This window comes from Piliocolobus tephrosceles, chromosome 10 (genome assembly GCF_002776525.5).
Source record: "Piliocolobus tephrosceles isolate RC106 chromosome 10, ASM277652v3, whole genome shotgun sequence".
NCBI lineage: Eukaryota > Metazoa > Chordata > Mammalia > Primates > Cercopithecidae > Piliocolobus > Piliocolobus tephrosceles.
In genome coordinates, this window is record NC_045443.1 from 2461480 (window position 1) to 2488105 (window position 26626).

General features: G+C 49.3%; 1 protein-coding gene across 1 annotated transcript in view; it reads left to right on the forward strand.

The window, feature by feature from the left end:
• The window catches only part of CACNA1C (calcium voltage-gated channel subunit alpha1 C), a 640117-nt gene that overhangs the window by 54716 nt on the left and 558775 nt on the right, over positions 1–26626 (forward strand). Inside the window, exons 2-3 of the mRNA XM_026447798.1 lie at positions 4295–4625; positions 9060–9165. Of these exons, the coding sequence (XP_026303583.1) occupies positions 4295–4625; positions 9060–9165 (437 nt within the window). The remainder of the gene's footprint in view (positions 1–4294; positions 4626–9059; positions 9166–26626) is intronic.

A 26626-nucleotide genomic window follows, 5' to 3' on the forward strand; every position in this document is an offset into this window, starting at 1 on the left:
TGTTGCTATAGAATGGTCCGTATGTCTCAGGTCAGGGTGGGGATCTACCGCAGTGGGTGGGGAAAATTACTTGGAGAAGGGAGGCCCAGGCCCAGAGGTGGCCAGTCCCGAGAGGCCGTACCTGTCTCACCTGTGTGTGGCTCCGCGTTCCTGTGCAGGGCGCTCGTCATGTCATAGGACCGCAGCAATGCTCAGAGCTGCCAGGACCAAAATAGTGTAGGTTGTTTTCTTGGCCTCTGGCTAGGGAGAGGTTGACATTCCATTTTTCCCCATGGGCTGGTTCCTGTGTGCTTTCTCCAGATGGTGTGCTCCAGAGAGGTCCTTGCGCTCTGGGAATGGTTTACAATATAAATAAGGTCCCCCATGGAGTTTTGGGAGGGCTCAGAAGGCGGCTCACCAGGATGTGGTTTTCAGAGCTGCCCCGGGGCTCTGCATAGCCAGCTGCCATCTTGGAAGCTTCTACCGCGTGCTCTAGGAGGTGCCCCTCATGCAGCTTTTCTGGGTGGTGCATGTGTTCTCAGGCTCGGGCTTCCTGCCCTCTTTCCAAGTGTTGTCCCCAAACTCCTGGGACTCTTGGGACTGGTAGCCTGTATGAGAGGGGGAGATTAAGGGCAATGCATGGGGGTGAGTACAAAGATTAAGGTCTGGGGACAGCCATCTCAGGGGAGGCGTGAGCTGAGGAGGGCTTACAGTGAGTGACTTGGGGTCTGCGAATGCCAACAGTTGGGGACAGGGCAGCTTTTATGTATCTGAGGGAAAAGGAGAAGTTAGTCTAGGAACTGAAATAGTCTATTAAATTTTGTCAGTGCCAAACAGAGAGTCTAGGAAGAAAAAAATTATATACCACAGATTGAATGGAGCAAAATTAGAGTTCCAGCCTTCCCTGGCAAGCCAAAGAGGCAGGAGCTCGGTGGCTCCAGTGCAGCAGATGGAAACAGGGGCGCTTTCCACTTTTGCCTAAGAGGCGCCCCAAGGTTACTGCGGGGGCAGGTGACGCAGTGGATGCTGTCACGTGGAGATCATAGTAAACAGAAAGAATGTTCTTGGGCTCAGAAATCCAGCCCCTTGTATCTCGAGGCCTGGGGAAGCCCAGGAGGAGGTATGCACCTTGTCTGTCACCATGTACACGAGCACGTGTGTGTGTGCATGTGGAGTGTGTGAGAGAGGGCTGAGGAGGCAGGAGTAGAGTCTTGCAGCTCACTGTGAGCCCTGTGCCTGCTGCAGCAACCCTCCGTCGCCCATTCTGTGACCTTTAGTGAGTCAGACACTCCTTTGTCTTCTTATGTGTTAAATGGAGACACGCATGCTTGCTGGGTGTTCAAGCAGTTCTTGTGCTTTGGGTGCCTTTATTAATTCAAATGCACTCTTTATATCTTTTCCTGCTGGATCTTGTGAGAGAGGTTAAGGTCCCAGCCTTACTGGGGTCTTCCTCACTTTAGGCTTGAGATCTACACAGCGAGTGCAGGGAGGACAGGGATGAGTTACAGGAGAGATGAGATGTCTCCTGGTGGGGAGTGTCACGTCCCCCTTGAGCCTGATGTTCTGGTTAATGCAGTTTATCCCTGGGACAGAGAACAGGAGGAAGGTGAAGGGAATATATATGGTAAGGTGAGAGTCAGTGTCGCATTGAGAATGTGGCTATGAATTGGGTATGGCAGAGGTAATTTTCCAGGCCTTGAGGGTGGAGGCGGGGCTGTAATGCTACAGGGGCCAGATGGAGGTAGAGCAGGTGGCAACTGTTGTGGGATAGAAGGCAGCTGACCAGCTGGTCTCCAGGAGGACCTGAGGGGTCTTCTTGGGATCATGCAGGGGTGGTAGCTATGTGGCATGAGTGATGCCATTCCCTGCCCTTTGTGCCCGTGGCGGACAACACTAGTCTTTCATCCTCAGAGTCCTTTAAGTAGATAGCATTTTGGACAGTGATGTCAATCAATTGGCATAAAAGTTGAAACTTATTGTCTGTCACTGGTGTGATGGAAACGATATAGACTGGCGTCCAACAGAAATGACAGCCCCACCAGGTCCAAGCTTTGGGCACCGACCAAGCATATTAGGTCGTTTTTTGGTTGCAAGGGACAGAGAGTCATTTCACATTAGCTTTGGCTAAGTTACTTAAGTCACTTAAACATCACGGTGGGTGGGGGAAAATTACTTGGAGAAGGGGAGGCTCAGCCAGCCTTGCAGTACAGCCCTAATGGAGGTCAGGCCCAAGAGGCCACACCTGTCTGACCTGCATGTGGCTCAGGGAAGGGATAACTTCAGGTGTGGCTGGATGAGGAATCTGGTGAGGTTGCCGGGGCTCTGCCTCTGTGGCAGACTCTAGGTGAAAATGTTCACATGGCTAAGCCGGGTCGTGTGCTCTTCACAGGTTCCTGTGGGGACGGGGTGGAGGGGGCGGTGATAGGTTCTAGAAGGCAGGTCACATGGGGAGCAAAGTTACCTTGGAGGTCAAACATAGAAGGATCAGTCCAAGGTAAGAGTTGGGGAGGCGGCTGGGAGAGGCACCAAGTGTTCATCTGTGTCTTAGTCACAGGTGAGGAGAGGGAGGGGGTCAATCAGGTTGAGCCAGCAGCCTTCGGACCCAGCAGCTTCCCTGGAAGACCTTGTGCACGTGGAACACAAAAGGTCGCTGTGGGCGGCCTCGGAGGTGATGTGTGTGCAACTGGGTTGGCTGCTCCGGCCACAGTCTCCCAGGCAGCTGAGGTGGCCTCAGATGCCAACCTCACTGCCCACAGTAGCACCCTCTTCTCTGCGGCTTTTCTTGATCCCGCGGCACCTGGCCAGTTGACTAGCGGTACCACGTCTCAAGGTCACGCGTGTGTTCTGGGAGATTCAGGTTTGGGCCAGGCTGAGCTGATCACTTGGCAAACCTTACAGATTCTAGAGCGAGGCATCCAGCCTAACAGGCCAAAGAGTGTTTGCCAAGCATATGTGCTGTCTTAGGGACAGTCTGAGGCTTCGTTGCCTAGACACCGGAGCAGGGCAGCTGTCCCTGTACAGGTTGGAGTCCTGGGTTGCACTGGTTCCAGTCAGGTTTCCTTCCTGACATTGTCCCTCTCCCCTACCCCATCAACCCCTGCCACTCACAGCTCCCTTTCCCAGATAGCAAATGCTGTCTAATGAATCACCCCAAAACAAAGTGGCTCACAACAGCAGACACCCTGTTATTGCTCAGTCTCTGTGGGTCAGGAATTCAGGAAGTTCTTGTGTGGGTCAGTAATTCAAAAAGTTACTGATTTGGGGCAGTCCTGACTTGGGGTCTCTCCTGGGGTGGTGGTCAGATGGTGACTAGAGCGGCTGGGCTGGCCAGGACTCTCTCTTGCCACATGGCCTCTCTGTTGAGGCTAGTCTGGGCTTCCTCACAGCCTGGCAGCTCGGGGCTGAATGGCTGCCTTGTGTGGGGGCTGGCTTCCTCCAGGGCGACCATCCGGAGACAGTCAGGGGGGTGCAATGTAGCCTTTTTTTTTTTAAGCTATCCTTGGAAGTCACATGATGTCACTTTTGCTGTACTTCGTTGGTAAAACAGTCACCAAAGGCTGACCTTCTTTCAAGAGGAGGGCCTAGATCTTTCTCAGTGAAAAGGATGTCAGATGTGAAGGGATTGGTTGACTTGATTTAAAACCATCACAGCTCCCCTAGCCTACCCTTCTGGTCAACCAACACTCAAAGCCCAGATGGCTTTGAGGTAGCTGGATGTGACCTTACTCTAGTGCAACCTTCTCACTTTATTATATTTATTTTTGTTTATTGGAACTCAGGCGCGGAGAGTTGAGTGAATCATACTGTAGTTCATTGTACCTTTTCATCATTGATTCATGCGATGACCTCTCACATTCACTCACTCATTCACTTATGCTTACTCCTTGCCCCTATATCTTACTCTCATTTTCCTCCTCACCGTTCTTAAACAGTAATTCTATTCGATTTCATGAATATCCTTTGCATGTGTTCTTAAAATACATATTTTAATGTGCAGGTAGTGTGTTTTATCTGTTTCTGCTGAGGTCCATACGTGCTGTCATGCACGGATCTCATCTCTCGCCCACCTAAGGTGAGGCAAAGAGACTAGAGTGGAGTGACGTGCCCAAGGTCACCCAGCTGAACCAGGACCGCAAGGATCCTGGCCCTGTTCCCTCAGCATCTCACACTCATGTTTCCACGTGCCACCTCCTAACCACCTGCAATAGCTTGAAATAAGGTTTTGAAAAAATTGTGAATCTGGGGTCCAGAGAGTGTCGGAAGCGCTCCCGTTTTCTATCTAGTCACTGTTGTGTTCTTTTCTCTTTTGCCACAGGTTCCAACTATGGGAGCCCACGCCCCGCCCATGCCAACATGAATGCCAATGCGGCCGCGGGACTGGCCCCTGAGCACATCCCCACCCCGGGGGCCGCCCTGTCCTGGCAGGCGGCCATCGATGCAGCCCGGCAGGCTAAGCTGATGGGCAGCGCTGGCAACGCGACCATCTCCACAGTCAGCTCCACGCAGCGGAAGCGGCAGCAATACGGGAAGCCCAAGAAGCAGGGCAGCACCACGGCCACACGCCCGCCCCGAGCCCTGCTCTGCCTGACCCTGAAGAACCCCATCCGGAGGGCCTGCATCAGCATTGTCGAATGGAAATATCCTTTGTTCGCTGGGCTGGGCATGCTCCTGGGACCTGCACCCTGGGGCCAGCCCTCCGAGGCTCCCTGGGCCACGGGCTGTGTCAGCGGTGCTGGGCTGCAAACGGGGCCTTGGGCCTACTGCATCTGCATCACTGGGGTGCCGTGAAATGCAGAGTTCTGGGCCCTGCCCTAGACTTGATGAATCAGAATCTCTGGGGACAAGGCTCAGCAATCTGCTTGTATAATAAGCTGCCTGGATTGGTTGGTTGGTTTTGTTTTGTTTTTCATAGAATAAGCAACATTTGAGAAAATGAGCCTAAGAAGTTATGAAATATCTCCTGTAGCTGAGCTTGCCCAGGGGCCCACTCATGCCTTGGGGTAACAGTCGTTAGTTACATGCTGCCTCATTCGCTTCTCTCCCCTCTGTGCCATGGTACTGGATGGTTTCGTAGCCTTCCCTCTCTCTAGGGTGAAGGGACTCAGGAGATGCAAGAGCGTGGTGGTCAGGGCCCCTGGCTCTTGGCTCAAGGGCCCCGAAGCAGTGGTTCTCAGCCTTGACTGCACATTAGAGTCTCCTGGAAAGTTCTAACAAACTACAGACCATGCAGTTCCACCTAGGCATAAAAACAAACAAAAAGCAACAACAGAAAACTCTCTGGGTAATTCTAACGTGCAGACGAAGTTGAGAAGACTGTCTGGAAGTGTTCTGTTTGTCCATGTGGAAACAAGTGAGTGGGTCCCTCAGAGACAGTGGCTTTGAAGGGCTGGGCTCTCACTGGGGAGTTACAAGGCCCTTCCTTCATCAGGATCCTGGGGCTGTGGAAATTGGGAAGGAACTTTAAGCGCTGAAGTTCCACCCCCACTTCCACCAGTGATGAAACTGAGCCCCCAAGGAGAGGTTCTCCAGGGTCCTGTGGTCAGGAACAGATGGGACTAGAACCCTGGTACTGACTGTGGGAATTTTCTTAGTAAGAATTCACCCAGGCAGGACTGCCATGTCTCTCAAGGGCCAGGATGGGAGCATTAGGCTTCATCAATGAGTTTCCATGGAAAGATTTAAAAGTCTCAGGTACTGGTTGAAAGAAGAGAGCCCACAGATAAAAGAAAGTTTCTGTTGAGACAGAAATGTTAGTTCTATAAATGTTTGAAGCCAGGTGCTGTGGCTCATGCCTGTAATCCCAGCACTTTGAGGGGCCAAAGCAGGTGGATCGCCTGAGGTCAGGAGTTCGAGACCAGCCTGGCCAACATGGTGAAACCTCGTCTCTGCTAATAATACAAAAATTAGCCAGGCGTGGGGGCACATGCCAGTAATCCCAGCTACTCGGGAGGCTGAGGCAAGAGCATTGCTTGAACTCGGGATGAAGAGGTTGCAGGGAGCTGAGATCATGCCACTGCATTCCAGCCTGAGCATCAGAGTGAAACTCTGTCTCAAATAAATAAATTAATAATAATAAATAAATGTTTGAGCCCTTCAACTTAAAAGTATTTTAAGAAAATGCATTTTAAAACAAGTGGCTGCAGCTGCCTGGCTGGCTTGCCTGAGTGGCCAGGCCTGGTTTTAGTCCCCAGAGGGCTGGGCAGGAGGCTTGGTCTTGGTCAGCCCCATAGGACGGCTTGCATAGCTGCTCATGGTGGAGTCAGGGAGTGGGAAAACTGAGGGCCGTGCAGGTCAGGCACCCCTGACAGAAGGGCAGCAAGGCCCAGAGAAGCCAAAGGACTTGCCCTAAATCATGCAGCTGGCGACTGACAGAGCTGGGTTTCAAATCCGGGTTCCCCTAACCCCAAAGTCCATGCATGTCCCACACCCTTTGCATCCATAGTACTAGGCAGGACTAGGCAGGTACTAGTAGATACTAGGTAGAACCAGTTAGGTACTTGGGAGGATGTTCAGGGGCTGCAGTCCAGGTGCACTGGGACATGCTGGACCTAGATCTGGGCCTAAAACCTCCTCCCTGGGTGCTGTGGCCACTCCTCTGGGGGAATGTACCTTCCCACCTGGAGGAGAGGAAGAGAGCCTAGCCTTAACAGTGCCAGGTGGGTGGCATTCCAGGATTGCTTGGGAAGAGTGGCTGGACAGGGAAGGAGATAGCCTGGAGTACTAGCCTGCCAGATCTTGAAAAAGTGGCATCTGACACTGTCATTAGGAAGGAAATGCAGTTTAAAAAGTAATCTGGGCCTCAAAAGGTGCCATGGAGCACTTCCCAGGGCTTACCTGGGTTCTCTGCTTTTTAGCCGGTGGCTTTTCTTCTCTGCCTGATTGGTTTTTACACATGATCTTCTCTGGCATTAGCCCAGTGCCTTTAGCAGAAAGTGGTGGATAGATGGATAGTCTGAATGAGCGGAGGAGAACTGATAGTGCCAGAAACCCCAAGCTCAGCTGTCCCCCACTGTGGTGGAGGCAGTGAGGCGACATTTTGTGGGTGTGTGTGCACGGGTCTGGCTTGGCTAGGTTGTTGCGTCCTTGTCCCGATGGGGAGAGCACAGGTACCAGCTGATGGGAATGAAATTGGCCAGCCTGTGGGCTCAGTGTCACTTTCCTAAGCAGGCGAGAAAAGGTTTGGGAGGCAAGAGGTGGCGCGGCAGGAGGGCTAAAAGAACTGCCTACAAAGCCTTCAAGGTAACTTTAGAGTGGATCAGTATAGAGTGGTCCTTAACACTGAGACTGTCTGAGCTTGGATCCCGTCCTACTACTTGCTCTGTGACCTGGCACAAGTTAACATCTGACCCTTCTGTGCCTCAGTTTTCTCATTTAGAAAGTGGGGATCACAAGCATACATTCCACACAGAGCATTTCCATAGGGGCATAAGAATGTGCCTGGCACTGAGCAAGCTCTTGGCAGAGGTCAGCTTCTGTCCTCCCTGTCACCGGCACCAACATCAGCGTCTGTCTCCCATCATCACCACTTGTGCCTCAACCAGCACAAGGAGAGCAGAACGTAAAAGCTTAGTCAGTCGGTCTGGGTTCTAGTCCAGGCTCTGCTATGTGCCAGCTCGGGGTCTTGGACTGGCTGCTTTACTTTTCACACCTGCAAAGTTGGGAGATTGACGGGTCCACTGTGTGGCATCTTTTTTGAGATCAAGGTGGACACAGAAAATGTTCTACAGGAAAATGGATCCTCAGAAGTACCCACAGGGCTAGGGAGACCAGTGCTAAGATAATCACTCGGGTTCCTCCCAGTTCACAATTCTGTGACCCTGGCCCAGGGTTGCCGGTGAACACGTCAGAAGGCCGTCTGTGGCAGGGGAGTGAACACTGGACTTGGTGATCGGGAAATCTGGGCTCTAGTCTCAGCTGGCCACCAACCTGCTGTGGGGCCTTGGGAAAGTTTCTCAGGCTCTCTGGGCCTCAGAGTGTTAGACTAAATAATCTCTAAGGTCTCTTTCTGCCTCAGTATTCACTAACTTTGTGAGTATGGATTTCCCTGAGAGAATTATGGTGGTCCCCTCACCCCGGATCTCCACCCCTCTTCCTCCTCCTGTGAGACTCCATGAACTGGGCTGCAAACTGGGCAATGGGAGCGGGATAGATGGGAGTAGAGCTGGAAGAGCATAGACAGGCCCTTCCATGGAGGGTGTGGGGTGGTCCCGTTGGAAGGGGTGTTATCACATTAGCTGATTTTTCTCTTGAGAGTGTGTCCTTCCCTGAAAATGTGATGAAGAAGTCAGGGCGTGGGAACCTCTGCCTGCCCTGCTCCTGGTGAGGGAACCTCGGACTGTCCCACTAGAGCCCAGCACACACCAAGGAAAAATCAAGAGGTCTTGAAATTAAAGCTTTGCCTGCTGAAGCGGGACCTCTGCAGACCAAAGGCGTTTCTATGCTGTCTGTGAGACTCAGCCTTAAAGATGAGACAGCCTTCCTTCCCTATACTCACTCAGGACGGACACCCTGCCATGCTCTTGGGGGTCTTCAGGATCTCTGGATCCTGTCAGAGAATGAGAAGAAATGGAAACCACTCTTAACTTTAGTTTAAAAGATTAAAAATAAAATTTCCAAATGTCAATGAAACCCGGGGAAGTCTCTCTGTCTTAGAATCCCGTTCCACCCATGTACCCCGTTCCAGGTGGGCATGGGCCCGCAGGCCGCTCGGTGTAAGCCGTGAAGAAACGGGGTGCTTGGCACAGGCCATGCTCTTTAGAGGCAACCCCAGGCACACATGGGGAAGAATGAAGACCAGTGCAATCCAAATAAAAGAAGGGGAGAAAAGTTTTTAGAACTCTGTGTTTACTCTGGCACGCGACTGGCCTCCACTGCTTTTGACATATTAGGGAAAATGTTGGCGGGGACCCACTAGCAGTACTTAAAAAGGCATATGTTTCTTTTCAGAATACAAGGGGCTTGGAATGCATTGTTTAAACAAAATTCTTATGAATCTTTGATTCATTTGAAAAAATATGTAGATGTATGTTTGTTTCACTTGTACTTTCTGTGGCATTAACTTCCTTAACTCCCTTTCTCAGACCATTTGAAATAATTATTTTACTGACTATTTTTGCCAATTGTGTGGCCTTAGCGATCTATATTCCCTTTCCAGAAGATGATTCCAACGCCACTAATTCCAACCTGGTAAGTCCACCATCCTCAAGTCTCTGCTTTTTCAGTCGATGGAGAACTGCGTTCAGATCACATAGATTCATGAAATGTGGGAGAGAAGTGAGACATGTGTTTGGCATGTACAGAAGCCCTGCAGAGCTCACATCCCGCGTGCTATTTTACTCTTTATTCAAATCAGCACCTGTCTCGTCCCGGCCTGTTTTCCAAAAGAATATTCCGGTTAGGTGGTGGTGAGCCGTGTGTGTGTGTGTGTGTGCGCGCATGTGCGCATGTTTAGTAGCAAATCCCGTGACTGCTACAAGATGTGCTGCAAAAGTTGTGAGTGCAGGTGTTTGCTGCAGCAAACACCTATTCTTGGGTTGTGTGTTGTATTGACTTTGAATGTCTCTGTTTCATTGGTGGGGTTTTCTCAGGTGATCTGGAGCGTTGCTGCTTGATAAATAATTTCTAGGAAGCTTTTAGGAACGTTTGCTTTTGCAGCCAAGATGTTATTATTGAGTTAGAAGGGCTTTCTTTTATTAGGAAAGGCGGCTTTCCATTTGGATTGTTGAGGGGCCAGCTCTGGCAATTTGGGGTTAGAATTGGTCCATGGAAAAAGTGCAGAGTGTGTTTACTTTTGGCTGAGCTTGAAGTCATTACAAAGACTTTTGCTCCGTCTGGGCATGTGCGGAAAAGAGCTCTGGAATGCAGTTGGCAACATTGAGGCACTCCAGGATGCCTCTACGAAAGGCACGCAGGGAACATCCCGTCTCTTTCTCCCCCTCCATTGCAGAGACACCGTCACTCTTCACATGATTTCCACATGGCGTGTTTGGTCATCAGAGCCACCATCTTTCCCCCGCCGTGAGCACCTTCCTTTAATTACTGAGATGGGACCATCCAGTGAGATGGTTTTCAAAAGAAGCAGGCAGCTGATAGGATTCTCCTTTCCACAGCTGCTGGGCTGATGCCATCACACGGTTGTTCTTGTGTTTTGTAACCTTCGACATTTCCTTGGGCCCTTTCAGCAAAAACAATCTGATGCACATTTTAACTTCTCTGCTGTCACCCCAGTTTTTTCAGGTAGCCGCTGATGCATAGCAGGTAAGGTGTTCGCCGCCTGTGGGCTGTGGTGTCTTGTGGCTTGGCTTGGAGCCGTTTGTTGGGGACAGGCTCCAAAAATGTCAAAGCTGGGCACGGCACTGAGTGATGACATGGCCGGAGTCGGAAGGCAGAGCATCGGCCGCCGTCCATGAGGCTGTCTGAAGCGTGACCTTGTCTCTTAAGGGGCAAGAAGTCTTTACTGTGTCAAAATAAATACAAGCCAAAGTGTCTCCCTGAAGCAGGAACTCCTTCCCTTCGTTCTGTTTCTTCCCTGTGCAGCCACCTCCTTCCCCTGCCATGGTCCTCCCAACCCTCCCGCAGTTTAACATATAATCTGCAATTTTTAAAGAGGAGCCTTGGTTCCAAAGAGAATCCGTATCTTGTTCTTAAGCTGATGACGCTTTGGGCTGCCCAAGGCCCAAGCAGTGGTGAAAGTGGGTAGAGGAGTTGGGTTTTTCTTAGGTCCTAGACATGGCCACATGTAGCCCCTTCACCCCTCGGTTCCCGGGAGGTTTAAGGGAGCCGCTTGAGTTACTGAGCTAGAGGGAAACCTTGGGCTGGCTGAGAAGCCTCAACCTTGGAACTCCTGGAGGTAGAGGGGCTCGTAGGAGAGGACAAGAGGTCACCCTGGACTTATTCTGGAGCTGGAGTGAGGTTGCTGGGTACAGATGATGCGGGAGGGATGGCGAGTTTTTACCACACTGCAGAGTGATGACAATATTCTACACGAGATGGTGGGGCTGCTTGCACAACTGTGTAACTTTATCAAACATCATCGAATTGCGTACTTACAATGGCCGAATTTTATGGTATAGCAATGATACCTCAATAAAGCTGCAGATGACTCCTCATTCTCTGCATTCCACACTCACAGGGTCGCACTTTCCCTGGGGCAGTGAATGCTGCCAGCTGAAGGGGGGGAAGAAGGGGGGGATCGGTGGGGGGAGCATCAGAAAACCCCTAAAACAGACAAATAAACACTACCTCACATCAGCTAATAAATCAGAACATGATTCAGCCCCATGGAGAAACCCATCGTAAGTGCTGTGACCTCGCCTCCCGGTCCTTGCTCTCTACAGCATCTTCAAGCTGCAGCATCTCTGCAGATGCCCCCTTTTCAAAACACATTCTCCCCTTGCTTCTTCCAGCCTCTCTTCCTGTGTCTGCACGAACGTTTACTAGGCTTCTGTCCTGAGCCCTCTGATTTTCTTCTGCACTCTCCCCTTGGGGAGCTCCTCTGTGTCCACAGATTTTAGTTCCCTTTCCCGGTAAATTGTTGCTAAGACTGACATCTCCAGTGCTAAGCCTTTCCAAAGGCCTGGCCCAGTATTTCCTGCATTGGAGAGGCCTGTGGTCAGGCGCAGCGACCTCAAAATCTGCACGTCATTACAACCCCAGAGAACTCCAACCATGCAGACCCCAGCACCCCGGTGGATCCGATTCACATTTAGTAGTTCTGGGGCATGGTCTGGGGATGTGCATTAAAAAGAATTCCTCGTAGGGATGCCAGTGATTAGTCAACTTCGGGAAGAACTGGCCTCTTGGGCAGAGCAAAATTTGACTTGGACAGACCTGACTTCAAATCTTGGCTTCTCCACTTTAAGATTAAGTCCGGGCTGGGTGTAGTGGCTCACGCCTGCAACCCCAGCACTTTGGGAGGTCGAGGCGGGTGGATCACAAGGTCAGGAGATTGAGACCATCCTGGCTAACACGGTAAAACCCTGTCTCTACTAAAAATACAAAAACAAAATTAGCTGGGTGTGGTGGTGGGCACCTGTAGTCCCAGTTACTCGGGAGGCTGAGGCAGGAGAATGGTGTGAACCTGGGAGGCGGAGCTTGCAGTGAGCCGAGATCGTGCCACTCACTCCAGCCTGGGCGGCAGAGCAAGACTCCACCTCAAAAAAAAAAAAAAAAAAAAAAAAAAAAAAAAAAAAAAAAAAAAAAATTAAGTCTGAATCTTAATCTGAGGTTATTTAATCTTTCCAAACCTCAGTTCCCCAGCTTGTAAAATGGAAGTGATCTCAGAGAGTTCTAGGGAAGAGTAGGGTTGGCAGTGACAATTTATATGTGCCAGGATGTCTTACCGATACCTCAAACAAGCCCCAAATAGAACTCATTCTCTCTCCTGCCACATGACCCTGTCCCGCTGAAGAAAACAAAACATAGCCCAGGTGAATGCTGCTCCTTTTCTTTTCCCTTGGCCGCGTTGATGGCATCGCTGGCCTTGCTGTCACACAGAACCATCTCTGACATCTTCTTCCCCTTGCCGTGCCCATCTGAGCAGGAATCTAGTCTTGGAGATTGTAATTTGCAATGTATCACATTTAGCCTTTCTATTCTCAAAGTCATTTGTTTAGACTTCCTGTGCCTTAGTTTCTTCATTTATGAAATGGAAATAACAATAATGACAGTACCTACCTCATAGGGTTGTTGTGAAGATTAAATGAGTCCAAGTATGTAAAGCCCTTCGGAGAGCGCCTTAGTAAGGGCGAAGTCTTGGTTCTTGTTCATAGTGCTGGATACTGTTGTTGTTGTTGTCATCATTGTCATTCTTGTCACCCTAACCCAGGCCCTGTTGCTTTTTTCCTGGACTCTTACAGTTGCCTCCTTCCTGCTGTCCTCCCTCTGGTCTCTCCTTCCACTGGTCTAGCTCGTGTGTGTGTGTGTAGTCATTTGCCAAACATCTATACCAACAGATAAGCACTGTGATTAATAGGGAAGATAAACCTGTAAACAGATGTTTCAAATGGTGAAAGGTCTTATAAGGGGCCAGGGTGTCAGGGTGGAAAAACTGATTCATTTTGCTGTAGAGAAAGGATTAATGGCAAGTTTCACATAGGTTGACATATTTGCATTGCGTCTCTCAAAAGGATGCCATGAGAGATACTGCAGGCTGGAGTATGCTCATGTGCAAAGGCCCTGTGGTCACATTCTTTAGGACCAGAGGAAGGGGTGCTGGTTTTGAGGGAATGAGAAGAGCCGGGTGATGGGGACTTGATGGCCCATGCCAACTGTTGGACTTAAGTGCAGGTGAGGAGGAGGCTCGAAGGCTTTAACAGCAGAGGAGTGCTCTTGCAGCATGAGGAAGATGGCTCAGATGGAGGCCTCACTGTGAAGAGAAAAAGAAAGCTTGCTAGGGTCCAGATGATGGTGACAATAAGGATAGAGAGGGGGCAGTGGATTTAGGAGGCAAGCTTGCCTGGATGAGTAACCAGATGGATATCATGGGTGGAGGAGAGAGCTGGCTCCCAGGATGGTGATATGAGGAGCCAGGTGCCCTTGGCCAGGAGAAAGACTTCAGGAGGAAGGTCATATTTGAGGGGCAGGGAATGATGCGTACGATTGATGATTGTCAGGTGGAGGAGCCCGTGGAGCATGAGGTTGGAGATGTCCCATGGGCTGTCGACAGGGGCCTACAGCCCCTTATGCTGAGGATGGAGACTTGGGGGCAACAGGAGGAGAGACACAAGGAGAAGCTGTAGGTATGGTCCAGAGCACCTGCATCAGGGTGGAGCGGGAGGGCAGCAGTGACCACAGCTGGACTCCGGAGAACAGTGACGTTTGCAGAGGGTGGAGGAAGAAGAGCAAAGGAGGGACATACACCACATGTCAGGAAGGCTTAGCCCGAGAGGTAGGAGGGGAACCTGCTGAGAGTGGAATTTTAGAAGCTAAGGAAACAGAGAGTTTAAGATATCCAAGAGGGGCTGGTTGGTAGTTCCAAAGCGTGGCTCATGGCAACTCAAGCCCAATGACAAGAGGATTGGCCTGACTGTGAGAAGAGCTGAGCTTAGGGCCGAAAGTAAGAGAAGAGGATGTTGATCTGTGTCTGTGCCCCTATGGAGGCCCTGAAGTACTAGGTGCATGACAACGGTTTGCTGAGGTTCAATGCTTAGAACATTCCCGTTGTTGTGCCAGAGTAGGATGCCCCAAATCGTTTCTGTACCCCAAAAACGAAGCTTGAGAAATCCTCCATTGGTTTCATAGCTTTTTAAAAAAACATTAAAGAATTGCTATTTCAGAGCCCTGCTCTGAGAAATAGCAAAGAAGAGATGCTGATGCACCTGCAGCAGTGGCTATCAACCCCCATGGCATAAGATCCTAGAGATGATTAAAATGCGTGTTCCCAGGCCCTGCTCCCAGGGATTCTGATTCTGGAGTGGGCCCTGGGAGTTTGAAGTTTTAATAAGCTCCCCTGGGGTTCTGATGCAAGTGGTCCTGGGCTGCTCTTTGAGAACAGTGACCTAGAATGTTCCTCATGGTGTGACTGTATCCACCTTCAGCTCCCTCCGCAATCAGCTCTGTCTACCCACAAGTTCCCTTTAGGATCCAAGCAGAAAGACGACACACGTCAACTGCTGAGAGCTTTCCCACTCCATTGGGTTCAAGAATAATCTGTTTAGCAAAGCACACTCACACTGTCACAGAATTAGAAAAGATTCTTCTTTTCACACACACTTGCAAATTCACATCTGTGATTGCTCCTGCTCTCAGATTCCCTCGCAAACTCATCGGCTTCCACCCATTCTCTCGCAGGCCCTTTCCTTTCTCCCACCTGCTTAATTTAATCTCCCCTTATTTTTCTAACACTTTGCTTTCTTCTGTTTCCAAGAGATGAAAAGTATTCCAGAATAGAGTTTTTTTTTTTTTTTTTTTTTTTTTTTTTAAGATCTCTCTTGCATTATTTAAAGTCTGTTTGTTGTAGGCTCCATCTAACATACACTTTTACACCAAAATCCATCATCTTTGTTATCTTTTCCTCATGCTAGTGAAGCGTAATGAAAGCTGAACTGGGCCATGCCATGACATTCTTTAGACTCAGTGCTGTTATTGGCAATGCCACCTCTATGTAGCACATGATTTATAATATAGCCGCTGTAACCCCCGTCTACCAAGAGCTGTCACCTGTTAGGTCGATTGTCTGACGTCTGTTGAATAAGCTCTGCAAGCGGAGCCGACTCACTGTGTGTGGAAAACTCCCTCTTCTCTGCATACCCTGAAGTCCACAAAGACTTGGCTTGAGCTGAAATATTAAGAGAATATATTTGGCATTTGACCTTGTGCAAAGAACAGTGCATGTACTTTCTGGAGCAAGAGAGCCAGGCTTGAAGTGGAGGTGGAGAGAAGAGGGGATGAGGCCAGAAAAGGGATCATCCTTTGGCTGAGCTTTCTTCCTTCAGAGGCTGTGAGAGGAGAAGCCGTTTGTCAGAGGGGCTTGAGCTCGACTAGGAAGAAGGTCGAAATGTCAGATTTGCCCGTTTGTTGGTGTAAAATTGGGGCAACGAGAGTTGCATCGTAACCTGGTTGAGAGGATTAAGTGTAAACTTCATAGGACATGCCCAGCACAGGCGAATGTGTGTTGCTCTTTGGAACTCTAAACCAGGCTGAAGGCCCCTCCGCTCCACCTGGTCCCTGGGGGTAAGTCAGGGTCATTGGCACCTTGTGCTAGCTTTGGCCTCAGAAGCGTGGGAGAGAGGAGACCAAAATGCTGTGCTTTTTGGCAGCTCTGACCCAGCAGGATTGGTGTCTGTGTGCTCACCCTTGCCTCTGACTACACAGGGAGAGAAGTGGGGATCCATTAATGGCCAAAGAAGAGCCCCAGAGGGAGAGCACTGGGAGGGGACCCCACTCCCCCACCCCCAGGCTTTGGGTGTCTCTTGCCAGTTCGCTCAGGAGGTGCCTGTCAGCCTGAGGTTCCCGCACTCCCACGCAGTGCTGGGTTGAATTTCGCGACCGGGGGCCCTGCACTTGGACCACCACCGCAAGGTCTGAGATGGCTCTGAGCCCTATCGGCCCCCATGCTTTGAGAAGTGAATGAAAATGCCAGTTTGGGTTCCCCTCTTCTCCCTGCAGTGAACTGTGTTTTCTTTTATTATCAGGTTTGCCTAAGAGTGAGAAGGCTTTTTGTGAGGCTTTCATGCATCAGCAATAATGGTGATAAGGAAATGAGCTTTATTATTTTTGCTATCTCATATGTGTTGTCCTGATGCAGCAGGCGTTAGGGCTTGCAGAAATACTAGGGTTATAAAATACACTAATAGATAACTGCAAGGAACAAACCACATAGCCACTGTATCATGTACACACACTCTCTCCTGTGCTGTGCAGTGGGGTGTGGAAGGCAGGGTGCAGAGCCTGTTTTTGGATGAGAGAATGAGCTTGCCACAGTGCATTGGGAAAGTGCTTCTACTGCATCAGGTCTCCCCTCAGGTTTTCCTGCCGAATGAGTCTGAGTGGGACCTGGGTGTGGGTGTGTCTTAAAAGCTATACCAGAGCCACAGTTGCAGGCACTGACCTAGGAGGAGAGATCTGAACTGTGTGGCCTTAGGTCAGTCACTCAACCTCTCTGTTGGTATCTCTTTTGGCACGTGGAGTAGTAACGCTTGCTTAGTCATTGTAATTGCCTTTATTGAGTGACCACCAGGTGCCAGTGCTTTGTGTGCCATGTTTCTTTTTGTTTTTATTTATTTATTTACTTTGAGACGGCGTCTTGCTCTGTCGCCCAGGCTGGAGTGCAGTGGCACGATCTCAGCTCACTGCAAGCTCCGCCTCCCGGGTTCACGCCATTCTCCAGCCTCAGCCTCCCGAGTAGCTGGGACTACAGGCGCCCGCCACCATGCCCGGCTAACTTTTTTTGTATTTTTAGTAGAGACGGGGTTTCACCGTGGTCTCGATCTGCTGGCCTCGTGATCCGCCCGCCTCGGCCTCCCAAAGTGCTGGGATTACAGGCGTGAGCCACCGTGCCCGGCCGTGTGCAATGTTTCTAATCTCCACAACTGTAAATTATCCTTTCTATTTATTTGTTCACTTGAGGGTCGAGAACGTATCCCTCTTGTTCACGGCTGTATCCCCAGTGCTTTGGCAATAACGGACACGCGTAAGGCTCTTCGTAAATATCTGCTGAGTGAACTCTGGGTGAGTGAGTGGATCCTGTGAGGTGTTGTCCCTTTATTTCAGATAAGAAAGTGAAATCTCAGGGAAGTAAGGCCACTTGGTGAGGCAGTGGCAGGGCTGGAGTGGGAGCTTAGGACTGTGTGAAACCACAGCTTGGGTTATTTGCGGTGTTCCCTGGGATGTGTAGGGTCGCTGTGAGTATCCAGTGAGGTATATGTGAAAATGGTTTAAAGATTAAACACTCTGTAGCAGTATTAACAGATTTTGTTAAAAAAAAAATCAAAACTTGGTTCTGTTGCAAAATAAATTCGGTAAGTACCAAGTTAGCCAAAGGTAAATACATTATTATAAGACTTCTCCAAGCCTTCAACACAATAGCAACAGACACTACTTATGAGTTCACACCACGCAGATGCTGCTCTAAGTACCTTGTGTATAAATGCATCTAAACATGGTTATAGCACGATGAGATGTTATTATCCCATTCTATAGATGAGCACACAGAAGCTCAGAGAATGTAAATAATTCACCCTGTGCGATGTAGCCCTGAAGCGAAGTCATGGCCCTGCAGATGTGGGCGAGGCGTCTCCTGGTCTGTGTTCTTAGCCATTCTGCGACAGCTGCCTCCTTACGTGGTAAGGTGCTCCGTGAGTCCCTGGACCAGCCGCCCAGCACATCACCTTTCCCACTCATACCGTCACAGACATCTTGAAGAATGGAGTTCCCGGGCTCACACCTTCGGGAAATGCCGCTCTGTTAAAACCACAGAGGAGAAAACTGTTGCCCCAAGAACCGATGCATTAGGAGAAAGGACAGAGCTGGAAACAGGATGAGACACGTTGCAAGGCTGGTGTAGGAAAGCAGCAAAGACCACAGGACTGTCTTCAGGAACATGGCATTTTAAAATAGATGGCAGCTTCTGGATGGGTTTGTGCTGAATCTCATGGTCATAAACCTGCAGAGAGCCTGGGGCAATTGTTTGACTCAGTGTTTACTCACTAAATATTTCAGAGAGAGGAGAAAGCATTGTCTGCTCTGTGTTTGCCAGCGGATAGGAAAAGAGAGATGACGATTTGAAGTCTAAATATGGTGACACCTCTTGCTCCTGTTTTATCTGTCTTTATTCATTTTTTAGGGGGGAATGTTCCAGATAAATCCACTGTTTATGTAATAGAACCCCTTTCATGTACCAAACTTCTTGTAATTTAAGTACATTTGAAGGAAGTCTTTCCAGAATATAAAATACTTTTATATTCCAGGTATTTATAAAATACCTGGATCCTTAAAAGAAAAATCTGGACATGTTTCATCCTTTTTCTGGGACTATACAATTCTTAGGAATTTCAATGATTGCACCTGTTGTAATGCTGGGAAGCTGTCGGGAGAACTAAGCAACCCCCAGAGGGTCCCAGAACGTCCTGACCTGGGGAAAATTTGGGGTGCGCCTTTCATGCACCTCCCTGGTAGGGTGTCAGCCTTCTCCAGCACCAGCCCGATTAATTTGCTCCCCGCTGTGTCCTGTGGGCTTGGGAATCAGTTGATCAAGTCCATTACAGTTATGTGCAGAGTTAGAGTAAACAGATTCTGATTGAGGACCTGTGGGGCTTACTTATGAATAAAGTGCATTAGCTTTAATTTATGGGTTTTATAACATTGATTTTGGCTTCTTAGCAATTTTTTTCCTTTATCCTCTTTGTTCTCTCTAGTTTCTGTATGATTGAAGTTGTTGGATTGGCGCCTTCTGACTAATAATAATAGCAGCAATAACGTCAGCCCTTAATGCTGCTGGCATTGCTCTGACTATGGTCCGTGTGTTAACTCATTTAGTCCCCTTGACTACCCCATGAGACCTCTCTTATAATCACCCCATTTTAAAGATGAGGAAGGGGCACAGGCCAATGAACTAACTTGCCCAAGGTTGCATAGCTATGAAGCAGTGGAGCTGGGATTCTAGCCTGGGTGGTGTGCCTCCCAGGTCTGTGCTTTTAATTGCTATGCTGTGTGGCCCCCAACTAAGGTGAAAATGGGAGAGGTATTTTGCTTTGAATACGGTGCCTTAATTATCAGGCTCTCACCTAGAGTTTATGCAGTGTGCACGCTTCTGTTTTTACCAAGAGGACCAGGGGAGGAGCAACAGTGAAGGAGGGAGTGAATGTCCCCAGGCTGGGTGGTGTCTGGGGGGTTCCTAGGGGCATGCCACGGAGCCCCCAGGCCATGCCATTTGGAAAGCATAAGCGGCAGGCAAAGGGGAGGCTTTTTCATCTGCTACCGCCTGAGAGGTAGACTTGGCCTTGTGGCCATATTTTCCCAGGGATGGGTGATTCATATTACCTGAGATCCTCAACCAAACAGGCCCCCAGACCTCCTCCTAAAGAGATGAGGATCTCTCGTTGGGGTGAGGGAACCCGGAATCAGCTTGACTTTCTGAGACAAGCTTAAAACTTGAGGGACCTTTCTGGTGGACTAAGACCTTGGAAGCAGATCCTGGGAGCTGCCTGGGCCTGCATTTGAACTTGGGGCCTTCATGGGATCCCAGTCAGACTGGTGGTTGGCAGGGCTCAGAGCATAACGTGGGGGACCCCCGTGGTGCCCCGCCCAGGTGACAGCAGTCCCCCTCTCATGCTGAGAGGCTCCACAGGTTCTGCCTGCGCACCCTAGGCCCTGCTGGAGATGTGGAGATCATAGAGCTACGGCCTGAACACCAGGATGTGGGATGGGTAGTAAGAGGGTGCTGAGCTGCAGGTCGTAGCCCTGGGCTCTGGTTCCACTTCTACCCCTGCCTAGTGGCACGGCCTTGGCACTTCGCTTCTCTGAGTTTTAGGTTCCTTGGCTGTGAAATAAAGATAGTAATTCCTACTTCACTGAGTTATGGCAAGGGCAAATGAGAGTATAGATAGAAATGTAGAAATGCTCTACCCAGCTCTACCAAAAAAAAAAAAAAAAAATGTACATATATATGTACAGACACACACATTAGCTGGGCCTGGTGGCTTGTACCTGTAGTTTTAGCTGCTTGGGAGGCTGAGGTGGGAAGACTGCTTCAGCCCAGGAGTTCAAGGCAGCAGTGGGCTGTGATTACATCAGGGTGATGGAGCGAGACCCCATCTTTATTTTTTTAAATGCTCTGGAAAAATGCAAAGTGCCATATAAACGTAGAGGCATTATCACGATCATTATTACTGTTATGATTAAAACTAGACAGATATATTTGTCTCTAAAATATGTACTGTTTTTTTTTTCTGGCACATTCCTCTACGAACCTTTTTCCTCAGCCTCCTCTCAAGATAACTTAGAGATGCAAAAGAACTAAAAGCCAAGTTCCACATTTAGTTCTTGACCTTTCCAAGATGGATGGTGAGTGGTGTGGCCATAACCTGCCTGCTGCCAAGAGCCTGGCAGAGCTGCTGGGGTCTGGGAGCGCCAGGCCAGGGGACTCTGTCTTTGTGTGCAGTCCCGGAGCCGGTGCATCGCCTCATACAGGCGCCCCTGCCGGGAGCTCATACAGGCCACTCCTTGTTTTCTCACGGGGTCTAGCTGAACTCCGGCACAGCTGAGTGTAGCTGCTGAGTAGTTCGTTCGGTGCTGTCCTGTGACTTGCAGACCCCTTCCTCAAACGCATAGCAGAAATCGTGGGAAAACCCCAGGGCTTTACTCTCCGGGCTCTCAGGCACGTAGTCAGAAATGTGGGCTGGGGCAGCCTCTCTCCCCGGTGTCTTTGAGTCCTGAGGAACAGGGTCAGGCATCAAGAATAAGGAAGGCTGGGATATCCGGGAGGAGACCTTGTGTCTGCACCGAGGCTTCATCAGATCTGACTGGAAGTGCTGTGATCCCTGTGGCCAGGCCAGCTCACAGGGCCGGGGAGCACAAGTCTTAGTGCGGCCTGTGCTTGCAGATGGATCCTGGTTGTGTGGGGGAAGGCAGGTGGCAGGTGGTGGATGTTATGCTTGAGGACTGGGCTGTGTACACAGCTCACAATGTGGAGATGCTTGAACCCTGGCAGTTGGGCAGGGTTGATAGGGACGGGCCTTGTGGGAAAAGGTGTTGAAGGCCAGGACGTGGCTCCGAGTCCCACCTCTGACAGACTGACTAGAGAGAGCAGGTAAGAGAGTGACCAGCAGCAGGCCGGGGTCACTTCCACACTCCCTGCCTGTCAGAGGAATGTTCCAGAGGTTATCCCGGAGAGAGGTGAAGCCCAACATGGTCTTTCAGCCCTGTGATCTCTGCGCATGCTGGGCTCCCCTTCCCCTTCTGCCATGAGTGGAAGCAGCCTGAGGCCCTCATCAGAAGCAGATGCTGGGGGCATGCCTCTTGTGCAGTCTGCAGAACCGTGAGCCAAATACACCTCTTTTCTTTTTGAGTAACCCTGCCTCAGGTATTCCTTTATAGCAACACAAATGGACTTAGACAATCCCCAAGGCCCAGACTTGGAGTCCCTTCTTGTAGGAATTTTTCTCTGCTCCTCCGTGACTGGCTTTGGTGCTGCCCTCTCTGTTTCCGTAGCATTCTAGATGACCCCTGTCTAAGCACGTTTAGCCTCCTACTTACTCGTCTGTGTCTCTTATCGTATTTGTTTTCTAGCACTGCTGTGAAAATACCACACATTTGGTGGCTTAAAACAATAGAAATTTGTTGTCTTACAGTTCCAGAGGCCAGAGTTTCAAAATCCAGGTGTCAGTAGCATTGGTTCCTCTGGGCACTCTGAGGAGCGTGTTCCGTGCTCCTGCCCTGGCTCCGGTGTTGCTGGCAATTCCTGGCATCCCTTGACTTCCAGGTGCCTCACTCCAAATCTCTGCCTCCAGCTTCACATGGTGCACTCCCCTGGGTATTTTTCTGTCTCTGCCCAGCTTTCCCTCCTCTGATAAGGACGGCAGACATTGGATTAGGGCTCCTTCACCTTAATCCAGTATAACCTCATTTTCACATGATTCCGTCTGCAAAGGCTTTATTTCCAAATAAAGTCCATCTGCCGCTCTCACCAGCAGCGAGCCCTGTGCAAGAAGGGAGCACGTCTACACAGATCCAGTGCAGTACCTGGAGTACAGCTGGAGCCCTGCGCGTGTCTGTGAGGCCAGACCAGGCTGTTAGAGAGTGTTTCTTAAAGGAAGGTGTGCTTCAGTGTGGATGCTGGTCCTGACTGGGCCGCTGCCCTTGCCTGTTAGCTCCAGACAGTGTGGGCTTCTGTACCCGATTACAGCACAGCTGCCTGAGGGACAGTGGCATGTGTGGCAGAGGAGATCTCTTGCCCCACTGAGGTCCTCCAATTAGAGCTTAGTCCTGCAGCTTAGCAGCAATGCCTCCTCATTCTCTGCCTCTGCTGCCCGCTGGCTTCAGACATGCACCCTAAAGATGGGAGGATGCGGAGTATGAACTCGAGGTGCCGGGGGGTAAGGCCGCTTCCAGGACACAGCAGGCCTCATGCAACATGCCCTGGCTTCTGGCTCCCTCAGCACCAAAGGCCATCCAGGGAAGGGCTGGCCTCCTCCCTGGCACTCAGGGTGCTGTGAATCAGGGTTGGCAGGGGTCTCAGCAGGGACTTATCTCTGCCACAGTTCAGTCCAAACAGGGTGAGCAGCTCTCGGTGGACCAGCGGTGACCCAGGCAGCTCCTGGTGCTGTGTACCAGGCTAGGAGCTTTGGAGGACGTCCCTCCCTGCAGACCCCTCTCTCACTGCCCATGCAGCCGTGTGTTGTCATCATATTTTGGCAGAGGACCTGTCCCATAACCAGAGAACCTCTGTCCTGGGACAGGGACAGGCCCCAGCTCACTCTGGGAACAGTCACGGCAGGTGGACGATTTGCAGAATGGTCAGAGATCCTCCAGCAACAGGATCCATTTTTCACGGCTGTGGGGTGATTTCTTTGGGATTGCAGACTAAGGGCCTTCCAGTCACTTTCGGTTTGGCCTATGTTCTTTTTTTTTTTTTTTGAGAAGGAGTCTTGCTCTGTCGCCCAGGCTGGAGTGCAGTGGCGCGATCTCGGCTCACTGCAACCTCCGCCTCCTGGGTTCACACCGTTCTCCTGGCTCAGCCTCCTGAGTAGCTGGGACTACAGGCGCCTGCCACCATGCCCGGCTAATTTTTTGTATTTTTTTAGTAGAGACGGGGTTTCACCATGTTAGCCAGGATGGTCTCGATCTCCTGACCTCGTGATCCGCCCGCCTCAGCCTCCCAAAGTGCTGGGATTACAGGCTTGAGCCACCGCGCCCGGCCTGTGTCTTAGTTTTTAACAAAAACCTTAAGAGTTAAAAAAAATGTTGCAAATAGAAAAAAGCTTATAGAATATAGATTAAAGAAAGAAAAGTATTTTTGTCCAGCTATACAATGTGTTTGTGTTTTAAGCTAAGTGTTATGACAAAAGAGTCAAAAAGTTAAAAAATTAAAAGGTTTGTAAAGTAAAAAAGTTACAGTAAGCTAAGGTTAATTTTTAATTGAAGAAAGAAAATCTTTAATTTTTTTTTTTTTTTTGAGATGGAGTCTCTCTCTCTCTGTCACCCAGGCTGGAGTGCAGTGGTGCTATCTCGGCTCACTGCAAGCTCTGCCTCCTGGGTTCAAGCGATTCTCCTGCCTCAGCTTCCCGAATAGCTGGGATTACAGGTGCCCGCCACTGCGCCCGGCTAAGTTTCGTATTTTTAGTAGCAATGGGGTTTCACCATGTTGGCCAGGCTGGTCTCGAACTCCTGACCTCAGGTGATCCACCCTCCTTGGCCTCCCAAAGTGCTGGGATTCCAGGCATGAGCCACTGCGCCTGGCCTAGAAAATCTTTAAAATACATGTAGTGTAGCCTAAGTGCACAATGTTTGTAATGTCCACAGTAGTGTCCTGTAATGTCCTAGGCCCTCACATTCACTCACCACTCACTCACTGATGCACACAGAGCAACCTCCAGTCCTGCAAGCTCCATTCATGGTAAGTGCCCTATACAGGTGCACCATTTTTTTATCTTTTATAGATTATTTTTACTATACCTCATCTATGTTTAGACATGTTTAGATATACAAATACTTACCGTTGTGCGACCGTTGCTACAACGTTCCATACAGTCACAGGCACTGTCTGTGGCATGGGAGCACGAGGCTGTAGCGTGTGGTCTGTGTGTGTCGTGGGCTGTGCCATGCAGGTTATTGTAAGTGCACTCTATGATGTTCGCACAACAACGAAATCACCTAACGACTCATTTCTCAGAATGTATCCCCGTCATCAGGAGATACAAGACTGTAATTAGGGGTAAACTTTAAAGGACTTTGTTGAGAAGGTCATTCATGTGGGGTTTCCTGGATTTGGTTGGATCGTGGTACCTCCTCTAGTGATGTAGAGCCTTCCTATGATTTTTCTCCCCGCCCCCCCCCCATGCCCCCCCCTTCGATTTGCTATTTCCTCTCTTCACCCCACCCCAACACCCAGTGCTATTACATGCTATCTGTATGATGTAAGTTGTGTCTTCAGTTTACTGTTTAGCTGCCTGAAGACATTTGACTGTGAGTTTATAATCACTGGTATTGGTTGCAGGAGGCTCGTTAGTTGGTCCAGTCAAACAAAGATGAACTGATCCCTGCTCCCTTGCTTGTGGTCAGCACCATGTGGGCACGCAGGAGGGCTCATCGCTACTGTGTAAACGTTGAGGAAACAGAACTAAGACACATGGAAAAGTTAGGAGCTTTCTGCAGGATTCTGACTGTAGTGTGATCATTAGAAAGCCAATAAGGCAGTGGTTAGCATGAATTGGAGTGGTAGAAATGATTTCTTGGAAGAAGCTGGGCTTGAGTGCCATCTTGAAGGGTGTAGAGGAATTGTCCGGACCAATGGTAGGAGTGCTGGGATTCCAGGTAAGGAAACGAAGAGACCCCATTCCATGTGAAAGGTATCATTTTGACATATAAACACGGAATTTCCAAAGTTCAGTCTAAGATCATTCTTAAGGTAGTCTGCTTTCATCCATTCAGAAATTGTCTATTGAGCACCTATCATGTATGAAACACAACAGTGCTTAAAACACACACAGTTCCTACCTTCACAGGACATCCTTCTAAGGGAGACAAGTATTCAGTATCTATTTAAATAATTATTTATGTCATGTGCGTCCGTGTGAAGAGACCACCAAACAGGCTTTATGTGAGCAATAAAGCTTTTTAATCACCTGGGTGCAGGCGGGCTGAGTCCGAAAAGAGAGTCAGCGAAGGGAGATAAGGGTGGGGCCGTTTTATAGGATTTGGGCAGGTAAAGGAAAATTACAGTCAAAGGGGGGTTGTTCTCTGGCGGGCAGGAGTGGGGGTCACATGAGCTAGGATGAGCCAGGAAAAGGAATTTCACAAATAATGTCATTGCTTAAGGCAAGGACTGTCCATTTTCACTTCTTTTGTGGTGGAATGTCATCGGTTAAGGCGGGGCAGGGCATTTTCACTTCTTTTGTGATTCTTCAGTTACTTCAGGCCATCTGGGCGTATACGTGCAAGTCACAGGGGATGCGATGGCTTGGCTTGGGCTCAGAGGCCTGACAATTTATTCATTTATAACTCACCTCTAAAATGTTTAGGTTTGGGGTGTGACTATATTTGTTTTAATATTTTACCCATGCTACTGAAAAAACAAAACCCAAACTAACGGTCACTGTATTTCATGGAAACGGGGGCTGTCTCATGAAGATGACATTTGTCTTACATTATGATTGAAAAAATGTTTTAGGGTAGGTTGTTTGTGGAGTTTTTCATCCTGCTAAAGTGATCCCTAAATCATAAAACTTGAGACTTGCTGAATGAAAGGGATGAAAGAGTGAGGAGGACCTACCAGTCTTCGTGGGGAGTAGACTGTGTCAGTCTGAAGTAAAGCCACACCTGTCATGAGGGACCAGGAGAGGGTTCTGGGAGGAAAGAGAACATAGCAGGGAAAGAACTGAGCAAATTTCCAACCCTCTGCTGTATTAGAGGTGGACAGGAGGTCAGCACTATAGTGGAGAGATTGTTAAACTGAAAACTCAATTAGCATGCACAAAAAGTGTATGTGTTTAAGGCTGTTTTAACTGCTGGGGAGATGCTGAGCTGCTAAGAGCTGCCTGCTGTCATTACCTATTAGCAAGACTTTAAATTCTGACTTGCTGAAGTCCTATTTCTCCCTGTAGCTAGCCATTTCTAGTAAAGCTTGTTTATTTCTATTTTTGTAAAAAAAAAAAAAAATGGTTATAGTTAATTTATCCTTTTGGAATCGGAAGAGCTTTCTGCCTAAATAACTTTTTTTTTCTTTTCATTTTCTCCAATGTAGAATTCCTGGTTTTGGCCTTTTGGAGCTAAATAATAAAACTCTTTGTTTATTCTGCTGGGTCTTTGCTTGTGTTAGAGCTGTTTTATTTCAAACATTTGTAATTCTATAAATTGAAATCAGCTTTTCTTACACTTGTGGATTCCTCTAGAGTTGAAATCTATTCTTGGTTACGTTTATAGCTTCAACATGCCTCTCGTTGTAGGTTTATACATGTGTTTGCTTGCTCATTTATTTTGTGATCATTTGCTC